At 42.0% G+C, this 15,725-nt stretch overlaps 1 protein-coding gene across 1 annotated transcript in view; it reads left to right on the top strand.

The window, feature by feature from the left end:
• The window catches only part of COBLL1 (cordon-bleu WH2 repeat protein like 1), a 259,317-nt gene that overhangs the window by 179,897 nt on the left and 63,695 nt on the right, over positions 1 to 15,725 (top strand). Inside the window, exons 3-5 of the mRNA XM_082260783.1 lie at positions 3,140 to 3,325; positions 11,790 to 11,997; positions 14,596 to 14,824. Of these exons, the coding sequence (XP_082116909.1) occupies positions 3,140 to 3,325; positions 11,790 to 11,997; positions 14,596 to 14,824 (623 nt within the window). The remainder of the gene's footprint in view (positions 1 to 3,139; positions 3,326 to 11,789; positions 11,998 to 14,595; positions 14,825 to 15,725) is intronic.

Genomic DNA, 15,725 nt, shown 5'->3' on the forward strand with positions numbered 1-15,725 from the left:
CTATAAATATATATTAATTTAATAATTATATATTTATAGTGTGTGTATGTATATGTGTGTATATGTATGTATGTGTATAAATCCATATCTATATACAATTTATATATATATATATATAATAGAATATAGAAATAAAGCAGAGTGTACAGCTATTATTGAGGCATTTTCCTCAGTTATTTTTATTGTGACTTACATTTTTGATATTACATAATGTTTATTGTATTTAAATATAGAGATGTGTGCATCTGTAGGGTGTTTTGTACATCGGCCACTCTGTTGGGATATCACAGGAATTGCTTTCAATACATTTAGTTGGTTGAACAGCAAAGTCTATTTGGTACATAGATTTTACCTGTTTATAAATATTATGTGTGCATTTTTCATCTTAAAATGTCTCCCCCACCCTAAACCTGCTCAGTAGAGGGGAGCTGTAAAAAGAATGTTCTTCGAAGTGACATTATGGGCATTGGTGTCAGCAGAACTTTTTTCAGGGGGGGCATAATTTTAAGGTTACCCATGCTCTGCCCCTTTTAAACAATGTCATGAAGGAGAGGGCATAAGTCATATTTATTTTTGAGTATTTATTTTTAAAGGGGAAATGGCAGAATTTATTTTTAAAGCATTTGTTAACCTGACTGACGTCAGCGGGGAATCCTCACCCCGCCTTCTGCAGGCAGTTGTCAGACAAGGAGAGGAGAGAGTTGGCGGGTTAGGTGAGCGGCAATCTGCGCTCTAAAAACTGGTAAAGAACGGCTTTTTTTTTTTTTTTAAACACAGGCACAGGGCATGGGCACACAGGATTATTAAACAAACCAGACAGGATAGTATAAAGTGGCTTAACAACCACTTTAAAGGGGAAGTCCCCCCCCCCCCTTGCCCTCCCTTGCGGACACCCATGACTATTGGGTTTAATTTACTAAAGGCGAATATGCTGTGCATTGCAAGTGCAGGTGCTTCGGACCTTAGTAAATGAGGTAAAGCTTCACTTTGCAAAGTATACCCAATCACATACAAGGAAATTAAAAAAAAAAAAAAAAAAAAAAAATTTGCTTGCACATGTTTGGATGATTGAAATCAGCAGAGCTTCCCCTCATTTCAAAGCTTCTTCTCAAATCTAGAGCAAATGCACTTGCAGTGCACTGTATATTTTCCTTTAGTAAATCAATCTCTATGTATAAATACTAGATTAGGGATCCATTCGAACCTGAGCGTATCATTTTGAGGCATTTGTTTGGGTGTTTTTCCAGGCGTTTTTTGCAGGTGTTTGGAGGCAGGCATTGACTTCTATCAAAAATGCTTGTAATCTGCCAAAAAAGAAGCTCATGTACTTTGAAATGAATAGGATTTTGCTTGTTGGGCGGTTTGAGACTTTAGAGATAAGCGTTTTACGCGCTATAAAATGCTCAGGTGTGAACAGGACCTAAAGCCCATGTGAGAGGTTTGCTCTGCCCCATATAAAGCTTTGTACTTTACAGTAATTCATTTATGTCACGGCAAAAAAAAAAACAAAAAAAACAGTGCAGAACATCTCTGCAATGCAGATTCCCTGAGTTTTGTTTATTTCTAAATGCAGCAAGTACAGAAAAATAACTAGAACCATGTACTTCGTGCACTCCGCTGCTAACTTCCTTTTTTACCTGACAATACAGGGCTCTGCACTCTAATACCAAGCAGCATTGTCTTCTTTGTCCTTTCTTTTTAACTTTTTTATCTTTCTTTCTTTTTCTCTTTTCCTTTCCCTTTTTCTCTTTTTCCTTTCCCTTTTTCCTTTTTCCTTTCCCTTTTTCCTTTTTCCTTTCCCTTTTTTCCTTTTTCCTTTCCCTTTTTTCCTTTTTCCTTTCCCTTTTTTCCCTTTTTTTCCTTTTTTTCTTTTTCCTTTCCCTTTTTCCCTTTTTTTCTTTTTTCTTTCCCTTTTTCCCTTTTTTTCCCTTTCCCTTTTTCCCCTTTCCCTTTTTTCCCTTTCCCTTTTTCCCTTTTTTCCCTTTCCCTTTTTTCCCTTTTTTCCCTTTCCCTTTCCCTTTTTTCCCTTTCCCTTTTTTCCCTTTTTTTCCTTTCCCTTTTTTCCCTTTTTTTCCTTTCCCTTTTTTCCCTTTTTTTCCTTTCCTTTTTTCCCTTTTTTTCCTTTCCCTTTTTCCCTTTTTTCCCTTTTTCCCTTTTTTCCCTTTCCCTTTTTCCCTTTTTTTCCTTTCCCTTTTTTCCTTTTTTTCCTTTCCCTTTTTTCCTTTTTTTTCCTTTCCCTTTTTCCCTTTTTTCCTTTCCCTTTTTCCCTTTTTTGGCGATTCCACATCTACCACAAGTGAACCCTATATTTCTATGATCTCTCATCATGATTTATCATGATTTGTTATATATTCATATTAGTCGCCTTAGTCCTTAGAGGCATTGGGGTTCCAGTGGTTAAAGACTATGTCTTATGACTTATGTGCATGTATATACCATGTTTTATTGAATACATGTCTACTGTTACACTTTTGTATGTTCATGTTAAATAAATGATTTATATTTTTATTAAATGACTGTTTTACTTATTCTCACCGAGACCAGCATTTACTAGTAGCCTATAAAGTCCCAACACATGTGAGAGACTGAGAAACCCCATTGTATTGTGGGATTTTCTCATTCCCCTCTCCCCTTTTTTCTCTATTTCGGTAATACAGGGATGTGGCAATAGTATTATTTAGAGTATGTCTCATTCATTCTTTACCCTTTTTCTCTTTTCCTTTCCTTTTTTTTTTTTTTTTTTTATCCTTTTTTCTTTTTTGTTTTTGTTTTTTACTTTCTTAGACAAAGCATGGGGAAATGAGCATATGTGCCCCCCCTCCCAACGTTCTATTATGTTGAGTGCTGAGACTGCTATTCATTATTGGTCTGTGTGTGATTGTATGATCTTAGTGATGCTATTTTGCATAAACTAATGCCACTCTGTAATATGCATAAAGTATATCATAATATATAAAATATATATGTAGTCTTAGATATTTATTCTATATTTTATATCTATCTATATTTATTCAGGATTATTAGACTGGACATCTTTTTCTTTGATCAGGATTCTTCACACTTGCACAGAACAGACTTGCCAGCTGGAAATGTGTTGAGTGAAGTTTAGACAAAGTGTTTATTTGTCTTTTATTTTCAGGAAAAAAGCCAAAGGCAAGGCTCCTCTTCCTCCTGGGGACACGAGGTACTCTGACAGTCTGCCATCGTTTGATTCTGCAGACACCATGCAGTATAACATGGATCAGAAGGAGAATATCGACAGAGACCTCGAGCTCAATGTAGTCCTTCCAGGTGACAGGGTCACATCCACCACAGTGAATGGCAGGTAAGTGGCTGGGTGATTTCGATTGCTGTCAGGTTGTATTTTTAGCAGAACAGAAAGGCGGGGCCACTTATTACAGCAGAATAGCTTAATAAACGCTTCCATGCATGAATAAAGGCTTTCATATCACATCACTGCTAACATTTTAAAGCAAACCTCTTATGAGGCTGCCAGTGTGCCATCCTTTTTCTAAAAATGCACGTTGCCTGGTTTCTCTAGCTTAAATACTTTGACCCAGATAAAGTATGCAGATTAAAAGTGACGACTTTTCTCTGACTTTCCTGTTCTGCATACTTGCTCCTTGTTTGTAATTCCGTTACCACATGGGGACAGATAAAGTCACCATCCCCGTGTAAGCTCCTATTTCGGGTATACAGTGGGGATCGAAAGTTTGGGCACCCCAGGTAAAAATTTGTATTAATGTGCATAAAGAAGCCAAGGAAAGATGGACAAATCTCCAAAAAGCATCAAATTACAGATTAGACATTCTTATAATATGTCAACAAAAGTTAGATTTTATTTCCATCATTTACACTTCCAAATAACAGAAAACAAAAAGATGGCGTCTGCAAAAGTTTGGGCACCCTGCAGAGTTAATATCTTGTACTGCCCCCTTTGGCAAGTATCACAGCTTGTAAACGCTTTTTGTAACCAGCCAAGTCTTTCAATTCTTGTTTGAGGTATGTTTGCCTATTCTTCCTTACAAAAGTCTTCCAGTTCTTTGAGATTTCTGAGCTGTCTGTCACACACTGCTCTTTTAAGGTCTATCCATAGATGTTCAATTATGTTGAAGTCCGGAGATTGTGAAGGCCATGGCAAAACCTTCAGTTTACGCCTCTTGATGTAATCCCCCTTGGATTTCGAGGTGTGTTTAGGATCATTATCCATTTGTAGAAGCCATCCTCTTTAACTTCAGCTTTTTCACAGATGGCATCAAGTTACCATCCAAAATTTGCTGAAATTTTATTGAATCCATTTTTCCTTCTACTCGTGAGATGTTCCCTGTGCCACTGGCTGCAATACAACCCCAAAGCATGATTGATCCACCCCCATGCTGAACAGTTGGACAGAGGTTCTTTTCATTAAATTCTGTGCCCCTTCTCCAAACGTACCTTTTCTCATTCCAGCCAAAAAGTTCAATTTTAACCTCATTGGTCCACAGAACCTGTTTCCAAAATGCATCAGGCTTGTCTATATGTTCATTTGCAAAGCTCAAATGCTGATTTCTGTGGTGAGGACGTAGAAGAGGTTTTCTTCTGATGACTCTTCCATGAAGACCATATTTGTATAAGTATCTCTTTTTATAGTGGAATAGTGTACCACAACTCCAGTGTCTGCCAGATCTTTCTGGAGGGATCGTGCAGTCAAACTTGGGTTTTGAATTGTTTTTCTCACAATCCTACAAGCTGTTCTGTCTGATATTTTTCTTGGTCTTCCAGATCTTGCTTTAACTTCCACTGTTCCTGATGACTGCTATTTCTTAATTAAATTCCGAACTGATGATATTGACATCCGAAAACGCTTTGCTATCTTCTTATAGCCTTCTCCAGCTTTGTGAGCGTCAACTATTTTCAGTTTCAGTTTTCTAGACAACTGCTTAGAAGATCCCATGGTTCTGATTGTTGGGGCAAGGTCAGATGAGTCTGGGCATTTAAAACCTTTGAGATTAACATCACCTGGTCTTCCCAGACGATGATTGAGAACAATCCATGACACTGGCAGGTCTCAGCCTTGCAAAGGGGGCAGTGCATGTTGTAAATTCTGCAGGGTGCCCAAACTTTTGCAGACGCCATTTTTTTTGTTTTCTGTAATTTTGAAAGTGTCAATGATGGAAATAAAATCTAACTTTTGTTGCCATATTGTAAGAATGTCTAATCTGTAATTTGATGCCTTTTGGAGATTTTTCCTTCTTTCCTTGGCTTCTTTATGCACACATTTTTCTCTAGCGCTCATCGACAGACGTAGTCCTCGGTGATACACCACCTTCGGGTTATGTTACCTCCGCAGGAGCAGGACTAGACAGGAAATTAAAAAGCTCTGGCCACACCCCAGGGGCAGTCCCAGAGGGTATATCCTCTCTCTCTCTGCCTCAGCAAATCAGTTATTTTCTGTCTAGTTAGGAGTAAGGACCTAGATACCTTGCTGGGATCTTAGGTCCTGGCAAGAATTTTTTTCTAAAAGGATTTTTGGACAGCTTTTTTTCTCCAGTGTTCCTGTGAGATCTTCAAGCAAGAAAGCTGAACTGGGCGACGGGCTGGATGTTGAGATCCGGTGGTCACCCCAGTTCAGCCTACGAGCGCGTGCAGGCCATAGCTCCGCGCTGGGTCGGCCGCGACAAAGTCCCATTAAAAGGACTGAACCCGCGAGTTAAACGTCTCGCTGAAACGCCAAAGACCATGAGTCACGGCGTCCGTATCGGTCGACAGCCCTCCCGCCCTGGTGGAGAGGGGTACTGTCAGGAGTTGGTGCCCGCCTGGTTCCGGTATGGTGAGTAGTATGTTCCCCCTTTTTCCCTGACGGGTTTTGTGGTGAACGCGGGCCCCTCTCTGTATGGTAAGAAAGAGTTTCTTTCTATCCTATAACATGTCACAAATCCTCCTACTTTGAGTGTGATTTTATGTGTGCAAAAAGCCAGGAGGCTTGGTTTGGGAGCTAACAATCTATTGTATACATGTTTTTAAAGATGTAATCTGTGGCATTCTGGGAATCTTATGGGTTAAGTATAAGCTACCTACCAGTCAGAAGCCATGGACATGTAGACTGCCTTCCAAGTCAGATCTCCAGCTAATAGCAGGCCTCCCGAATGGCCATGCGGTCCGCCAGGGCCGGTACCGCCAACCACGCCATATCCCCATGCAGAGAGAGTGTTGTGTGCCTGCAGCACACCGCTAGTCAGCACAGGCCGCCGCCATTTTTTTTGCTGGATCGCACGAGCCGCCATTTTGGCGTAGCCTCGTGTCTCCAGCATGGGGGCGGCCATGTTTTAGGTGATTCTACACCTCGTGGAGCTTGGGGGAGGCGCCGGAAGGCGTGCAGAGGGGCGGAGCCGCCTCCTTTCTTCCTGGGCAGCCAGCCAAAAGACTTCCTGTTTGTCTAAGACAGCGCTGTAAGCTGTTGCAGTTCAACTCTGAACATCAAGTGGTGAGCCTGGGGGTCTATCTCTCTCTCTCTCGATCGATAGGGATCCCTAGCAGGTAACACTAAGGGGTTTTTTTTTTTGTGGCGCTGAGGGTCAAAAAAAAAAAAAAAAAAAAAAAAGTTTTTTCTTTACTTTGAATTATATCATCCAGGAAGTAACTGGAGTTATTATGGACCCTGCCACACATATTCCCCCACCTGTTTCCCTCGAGGGGGCCTCGGGACCCGCCGGTGTACAGAGTATAGAGTCATTTACAGCAATTTTGGAGTCTATGGTGGCTCGGGTGGAGGCGGCCTGTCAGGGACGGGGGTCAAGGAAGCGACCCCCGCCTACCCCTATACTATCTGACACCTCTGACTCTGATTCAGAGATGGTCACTGCAGTTGCAGGTTCCTCTGCAAGGGCTGCTATCCCAGGTAAAGCCCCCTCAGACAGTGAGGAGGACGCTTCTTCTCCTGCTATAATTCAGGAAGAAGCATTGGTGGACGCACTAGTTGTGGCAGTGCAAGAAACCTTAAAACTTGAGGCTTTACCGGCAGAGGCAACTGAAACAGAGAGGCCTTTTGGGACTAATAAGCCCATCAAGACGGCGAAGGCTTTTCCTGTACCTAAATGTTTTGGAAATCAGATTAAAGGAGAATGGGAACATTCTAAACGTACCTTTACTATTTCCAAGCGTATTGCTAGACGCTATCCGTTTGAGGAATCCATCATTAAGAAATGGACGGTACCACCAGTTGTGGATCCGCCTATTTCCAGGCTGAATAAAGCCACGGTTATTCCAGTGGAGGACACTTCGTCCTTTAAGGATCCGGTGGATCGAAAGATAGAAGCGGAGTCCCGCACTATCTTTTCTCTGATAGGGTCAGCATTTAGACCAGTAATTGTTATTGGTCTAGTTTCCCAGACACTTACAGAATGGGCGAAAATGGTACGCCAAGATCTTAGGGGAAAAGATATTCCCCAGGAGACATCTGATTTGATAGAACAGATCATACAAGGGCTACGGTTTATCTGTGACGCAGCCTTGGACACTACTCCCTTGTTAGGGCATGCATCTAAGTTAGCAGTGATCCTCAGACGTGTGCTGTGGTTAAAATGCTGGTCAGCTGACCTAGGTTCCAAAAAGACTTTGACCAATCTCACTTTCCAGGGGAATCGTCTATTTGGAGCCAACCTAGATGAAATCATTAAGGATGCCACCGGGGGCAAGAGTACTTTTTTGCCACAGGCTGCAAAAGCTAAGGAACCTCGCAACAAGCGAGGACCTTTCTTTACCGCCCATAAAGGGCGCCCGGCTGGTACTACCGGGAAAGGCAAGACTCCTCCAGGAGGGTTCAAGAAGGGCTGGTCGGACAAGCAGAGGACCAACCCAGCCAAACCCGAAGTAAAGGAGTACACAGCCTGAAGGTGCGCCCCCACCCGATTTCAGGGTGGGGGGACGTTTTCACCGGTATTCAGGACATTAGATCGAGCATCAACCACTACTACCGGTGCGATTCTTCCCTTCCAACATTTAAGTACAGGAAGCGGTAGTTACCGTTCCCTGTATAGATCTTTTCCTTTACCTTTTCCTAAGATTAGTCCCGATACCTCACAGGAATCGGATCTGATTGACCAGATAGGCCAAGTAGCCTCTAGTCGGGTGACTTCGGTCCCTGAGGTTCAACCAGAAAAGATCACCTTTCCTGATAACTATCAGGTATCTGATAAATGTGTGGAAACAGAAAACGACCAGACTTTCTCGGATGGTCGGGGCCAGATAGCTCTAGGGACGCCTGGTTCAGATCCAATCAGCGCCAGTGGTCCTAGAAATTCTAGGCTGGCCTCTTCAAGCCGGCCTGGCCGACTTGGACATGTTAGTCGCAGACGTTCCGTGGGAACTTCGTCTCAGGGAGTGTCTGTAGTCTCAAGGACCTATTTACCTTCGTGCTTTACAGTCGCTGGTTTTAATGGCCTGGCCATTGAGACCCAAGTACTGAAGGACAGAGGTTTGTCTACTTCAGTCATTCCTACCCTTATTAAAGCAAGGAAAGCGACTTCTAGCAAAGTCTATTATCACACATGGAAGACTTATATTGCGTGGTGCGAATCTTTAGGATTTCCTCCACGTACCTATTCGGTGTCTCGAATATTGGCCTTTTTGCAACAAGGGGTTGAGCAGAAGCTAGCCTTGAGCACCATCAAGGGTCAAGTTTCAGCATTAGCAATCTTCTTTCAGAAACCTTTAGCTACCAAATCCTTGGTGCGGAATTTCATCCAGGGGGTGCGGCACCTGGCTCCTCCAGTCCGCGAGCCCTTACCGCCCTGGGATCTTAATTTGGTTTTGTCGGTTCTACAGAAACCTCCCTTTGAAAACATCAGGGAGATTCCCTTGCTTACTTTATCCCAGAAGGTGGTCTTCTTGGTGGCTATTACTTCTGCTCGCAGGGTGTCAGAACTGGCTGCATTATCATGCCAGTCCCCATACCTAGTGATTCATAGGGATAAGGTAGTACTTCATCCTAAGCCATCTTTTCTTCCTAAGGTGGTTTCAGATTTTCATCTGAATGAAGATATTGTACTACCTTCCTTGTGTCCTCAGCCCAAGCATCATCGGGAACATGCGTTGCATTCCTTGGATGTGGTTCGGGCAATCAGGGTATACCTGAAAGCTACGGAATCATTCCGTAAGACGGATTCACTTTTTGTGATCACGGATGGCCCCAGAAAGGGTTTGCCTGCATCTGCCGCGACCATTGCCAAATGGATTAGACAAACGGTGGTACAGGCTTATTCTATTAAGGGTCAGAGTCCTCCGTTCCCTGTTAGGGCGCACTCCACTCGAGCGCTCAGTACTTCCTGGGCCTTTCGCCATCAGGCGTCAGTGGTCCAGGTATGTAAGGCGGCCACTTGGTCGTCGGTACATACCTTTACTAAATTCTATAAAATTGATGTGACGGCATCGGCGGATGCCTCATTTGGCCGCAAGGTTTTGCAGGCCGCAATTTGAGGAGACCGGTGGTCTACCTCGAGGGTTTTTTTCTGTTTGAAAATTTTTTTGTTGAGTCTCATCATTAAGGATGAGCATTGTAAACTTCTAGTTGGCACCGGTTGGGCCTTCTAGATTGGGATTTAATTTCCATTTTCCCACCCCTCAGTTGTGATACTGCTCTGGGACGTCCCGAAGGTGGTGTATCACCGAGGACTACGTCTGTCGATGAGCGCTAGAGAAAAATGGATTTTTGTAAAATCTTACCGTAAAATCCTTTTCTCTTAGCTCATCGACAGACGTAGTCCCCGCCCCTCTGTTTTGGAGTTGGGTTGGGTTAAATTCTCTAAGCACTGCTTTTTCACATAACTGATTTGCTGAGGCAGAGAGAGAGAGGATATACCCTCTGGGACTGCCCCTGGGGTGTGGCCAGAGCTTTTTAATTTCCTGTCTAGTCCTGCTCCTGCGGAGGTAACATAACCCGAAGGTGGTGTATCACCGAGGACTACGTCTGTCGATGAGCTAAGAGAAAAGGATTTTACGGTAAGATTTTACAAAAATCCATTTTTACCTGGGGTGCCCAAACTTTCGATCCCCACTGTATTCTTCTCTACTAGTAGGGATGTCAACTAGTGGCTGATCAGAGTATCACAGAAGTAAAGATAAGGGGAGTGTGTGCTGTGTGGGGTTGCTTTTCATTAATTTTCTATTCTCCTTTTTTTGGGGGGGGGGGGGGGGTGTTATCATATGTAATATGATTAGTTTCCAAATTCCTAATCCAAAAATGCCATGCCTGAATCCAAGCCAAACTTTCACAATTTGCCATGCCAAGACAAGATGATAATCTGAAAATACCTGAACTTAATATAAAGTAAATAAGACGTTTTATTAGCCGGGTGGATAATGGTAACCAAAACCCAGGAACAGATGTCAGCGGGAATGATAAGTGCACGTTCTCCATTGATTGGCTAATAGGGGTAAACAGAAATTTCACAAAGGTTTAAACTCTGCTGTTTGGTTGCTTGCTTGTAAAAGTGTGCTAGAAAAAAATGTTTATTTGGTGGGTGGGTTTTTTGGGAGGGTTGTATCGCTGTGTAAAAAAAAAAAACACACAGAAGCACTGCATATGTACACAGTGGTGTGCTTTTCAAGGGGAGGAGGGGAAAATAGAATACTTAAATGATATGTGAACTCTTACCTTGTAAACCAACCAATGCAGTTTAAAGTAGAAATGGAAAACTGGTGTGTGTGTATGTGTGAGTGTGTGTGTGTATATAAAAAAAAAAAAAAAAAAAAAAAAACTCTCTTAATTTTATATAAGCAATCACATAGCCTCTGTTCTCAGCAGCAAAGGAGGCTTAGGAAATGAGGAGGTGGGGGTGGAGAAACAGCCGTACACTGATCTTCCCAGTGAATAGCTTTTCAGGGGGATGTGTCAGCGCAAGTCTGACTACTGGAGGACAGGCAGGATGTACTTCTTTGCCTTAGCATAGTCATTTTGAAATAGGAAAGCATGGAGACCAGGAATTTCACGCAAAGTGAACAAAATACTTTTTAACTCAAGTACTTTGTAAAATGTGACATGTATCAGCAATATGAAATGTTGGGGTATCATGTTCTATAAATAGGTTAATCCAACAGGGAAATGAGAATCCCTGTAACTAAAACCGAAGCCCCTTGTAACTATCACATCAGATGTTCAAACCTGGGGACACAAGTCAGAGCTTTTGCTCTCAGTCATCAAGAGACATAAAAATGGGCGATTATACTATTTTTAAAGAATGTAAAAACTAAAATCAGAAATCAGGCAATTTTTTTTATTACAGTACAGCTAGGCCCGCACTGCATGGATTAACTTCTTGTTTTGGTCAAGGGGTTCAGAAAGCCCAGATACTCACCTAATCCTCCGATCCTCCCAGTGCAAGACCGCTTCTCCCCCCTGCGGTCCAGCGGTCTTGTGCGGTGGGCTGTTCTTGACGTCATCATGTCCATAGTGAAGACGTTAAGAACAGTCCACTGCTGGACGTGGGGGAGCATCGTTTTCCTAAGGATCAGGTGAGCTGAGGTGCTGTGTTTACCCCTAGACAAGGCGAAGAGTTAACCCATGAAGTGCAGGCACTGCCCACTGCATTGGGGGAAAAAAATTTGTCCAGAGTTGGGCTTTAATTCTTAACTTTGTGTGAAGTTCTCCTATTGGGGTTGTCCCCCCCAAAATTGAGAAACCATGGATAGTGAAAGAGTGAAAAAAATATCTGAATCACAAAACAATAATTAATCAGTTGTCATTATTATAAACTGTACTTCTTCTTCTTCTTCTTCTTCTTCTTCTTCTTCTTCTTTTTTTTTTTTTTTACCAGCAAACCCATGATGGACCTGCTTGTATTCCTTTGTGGACAGTATCATTTGAACCCATCCACCTACACAATGGAACTTCTCTCAGCAGATAATAACCTGCTCAAGTTTAAACCAAACACACCTATTGGAATGCTGGAGGTAGAAAAAGTTATCCTGAAAGCTAAAAATGCGGAGGACAGACAAAAAAAGCCCGGGCCAACAATGCCAGAGGTGAGTTTCCTTTCTTAAAATATTTGCTTGGGAGTTTATTTATAGTTTCAGCATCTCATGTTAGCAATGGGAGTCTCACATTTCTATCATGTGTCTTACTTGTTTGTGTACAATAATAAAGTTCATATTTCACAAGCCTGCCTGCTTCGGTTTGGTCCCATAGGTTGGCAGCTAGGAGAGAAAGGGCAAACCGGTTTTCATTGTTCTAATAGAAATATTCTAACTTCAAAATTAGATGCCCCTTTTCACCCTAAAAATTCAAAATCTGAGATGTAATGTGTGCAAAACTTAAAATGCAACTGGGGCCCGAATATAGGTGTTAAAATTTTTACATATTCTTGAAGTAGTTCTAAAAGTTGAGCATGTTGTACCCGAATGCTTTTACAGCATTGGGGTAAAAAAAAAAAAAAACATTCCAGTACATTCACAATCCCACTCCAATCCCCCCCATCCCGAGTTCCCCCTGCTAACCGAACACGTATCTGCTGTTCTTGTCACCACCTCCGGGTCCTGCCCGACCTGTTGCAGAGAGGAAGTGATAGAGAATTGATGGGCTCCTGCAGCTGTTTGTCAAATTCTCAGCTGAAGGGAGCGAAGGTGTGGCTTGCCGGGCACAGTGTGCTTCAATAAACGCACACAGCCCTGGCCGAGAGCATGCAGACGCAAGTGTCCTCTTTTAGGAGCGGCAAGCTAAAGGATAGGAGATGGGGACAGCGACTCTGGGACCTGGTGGCAAACAATAATGGAAACTCTCAAGGAAGCAGGCTATATTTTTTATTTATTGCAAGTACTTGTATAGCGCCGTCAATTTATGCAGTGCTTTTTATATATATATATATATATATATATATATATATATATATATATATATATATATATATAATGGGGCTTTTTTTCTCCGGGAATAGGTGCAGGTACTCCCCTCTTCTGAGTCACCCCTTGTCTCCACCCCCTGCCCACCTCCGAGCGCTGTCCTTTGGTTCCACCCTCTATATATGTGTGTGTGTATATGTGTGTATATATATATATATATATATATATATATATATATATATATACACACATTCGCATTAGCCCCTCCCCTCAAGGAGCTTACATTGTCCAATCAAGGTCCCTAGCTCATATTCATACATATACTAGGGCCAATTTAGGCAGTAACCAATTACCTATCAGCATGTCTTTGGAGTGTGGGAAGAAATCCACGCAGGAACAGGGAGAACATGCAAACTCTAGGCATGTAGTATCATGTGTTGGGATTCGAACTGATGACCCTAATGCTGCCAAGTGAAAGTGCTATTTAGCCACTGGGGTGCTGATACAATATATGCAAGTATGGACACCCTTGATTCAAATGTAAAAAAAATTGGGTTTAGTTTCATTTTAATGTGTTAATCTAGCAGGTCCTTGTAGTAGAAGACTATACTGTCCTCCTCTGGGTTTCTCCTACCGCTCCTCCGTTCCTGCATCCTCAGAAAACCTATTTGTCATGCAACACTTTTAGAAGTATGTTGGTTACTTACATCCTCCTTAAACCAACCCCCTTCATCACCGCTCAGTGATGTAGAGGTTTGAAGAAATGAACCAACATGTCACACACAGGCATCTGGCACGTATGGAAGTGACGTAGTATTGAAGACCATTTATTGCTGTAACAGAGGAGAGGTAGCAGAAAAGATGAAGGTACTTCCATGTGCCTGCAGCCAAAGAGGTCAGTAAAGAGTTCTTTTAAAATTTTATTGCTTGAAAAACATATTTAAATAGCTTAATGCCTATAGCCAGGATACAGTTCTATTTTAAAATATAACTGCACTTTCCATGTCAGAAGCAGATGTACCTTACCTAGATGTTGATGTGAGCAGGATTCCCCTATAACTTGGTAATGGTAGGAGCAGGATGGCCCTTACTTTGGCAGTGGCAGAAGGATTCCTTTTAACTTGGTGTTAGTGGGAGAAAAATGTCCCGTACTTTGGTTTTAATGGGAGCAGGATGCTCCTTACCTTGGTGTCAATGGGAGTATGATGTATCTTACCTTGGTGTGAGTGGTAGTAAGATTCCTCTTGCCTTAGTATGAATTGGAGGAGGCTGTAACCTACTTTGGGGTCGGTGGGAGTGGGACACCTATTACCTTGGTGCAAGTGGAAGTAGGATGCACTTTTCATTGGTGTTTGTGGTAGTAAGGTGCCCCATACTTAAGTGTAGGTGAGAGCACGATGCCCTTAACTTTAACGTCATTGGGAGAAGGATGCCTCTTACCTTACAATTTTGACGGTGGGAGTAGGATGCACCTTACCTTACCTTTTTGTGTCCGTGTGAGTAGGGTGCCTCTTACCTTGGTCTTTATTATTTACCAAAGTGAAGAAGCACCTAACTCTACACTGCTGGCTCTCTTTGCCAAATGACATCAGTGCAGGGACTATAGCCGTACTGCCAGACTGGAGAGCAATATATCACACAAGCATGGTGGTTGATTTCAAGGTGGGTGGGGTTTGAGCCTGGAAATCCCTCCCCCCTCCCTATACCTTTTGAATGATTGCAGTTGTGTTTCCAAAGATTGCTTTACCAAATGCACCTAAAGTAAATATTATTTCCATATTTCAGCAAACTGTTCGAGTTGTCATCAACTATAAAAGAACACAGAAAACGGTGATGAGAGTTAGTCCTTTTGTTCCATTGCAAGATCACATTCCCTCTATTTGCAGTAAATGTGAATTTGATCCCGAGACTACAGTACTCCTACAAGATTATAACTCACAGAGAACCCTTGACATCAAAAAGTCTCTCAATGACCTTGGTTTGAGGGAACTCTACGCTTTGGATCAGAGTAAAGGTAAAATTGTTATACACTGTGATCAGGGCTCTGGTTAATGTAAACCCATCTAAAATAACATTTAACTGATGAATAATGTCTAAACAATGATGTCCTTGTGATCTAATCAGTGCTCAAGGGATGACAATGCAGCAAGTTAATGGATGAAGACCATCCATGGGAGGCATGCTTGGCTGAGTATTCAGAAGACATTGCATTTTATTGTAAGGTCCTCTGCCCCTTTCTTGCATCACCAGACTTATTTCTACCCTACATAAATTGTAAATGTGGGTCAGATGCAGGAACTAGTGTTCATACTAAAAAAAGATAAAAACACTGTTGGATAAAAGCCAACTATTTAAATTGTTTTCTTTATTTTTTGGAAATAAAACACTAGTTCCTCGTGTTTTTGTGAGTGAAGTTCATATGTCTTATATATTTTTTGCATGGTCATGTTTTCTTCCATCTTTACCTCTTTTTTTAAAGAGACCCTGTTACAGCGTTCGAAAAATTCAGGTAGATGCTAGAGCTGAACGATTAATCGCGATCTCGATTCACCCCCCCTGACGATCTAAACCTGACATATTCTCGATTCTTTGCATAGCTGAGGGAGCAGAGAAAACAGCTGTGGAAAACTCCCAGTAACTATAAACAAAATGATTACATTGTATCTTTCCTCCCGCAAACGCCTATCAGCATTAAGTCTCCCAGTAACTATAAACAAAATGATTACATTGTATCTTTTCCTTCCCTCTGCCAGGGCGAAAGGAAGTTTAACCTCTTAAAGACTAGACCTTTCTCTGACACTTGTTGCTTGCAAGTTAAAATCAGTTTTTTTTGCTAGAAAAGTACTTAGAACCCCCAAACATTTTATATATTTTTTTAGCAGAGACCCTACAGAATAAAATGGCGATTGTTGTAA

Source organism: Pelophylax lessonae (assembly GCF_965119305.1).
Source record: "Pelophylax lessonae genome assembly, chromosome: 6".
In the NCBI taxonomy this organism is placed as follows: Eukaryota; Metazoa; Chordata; class Amphibia; order Anura; family Ranidae; genus Pelophylax; species Pelophylax lessonae.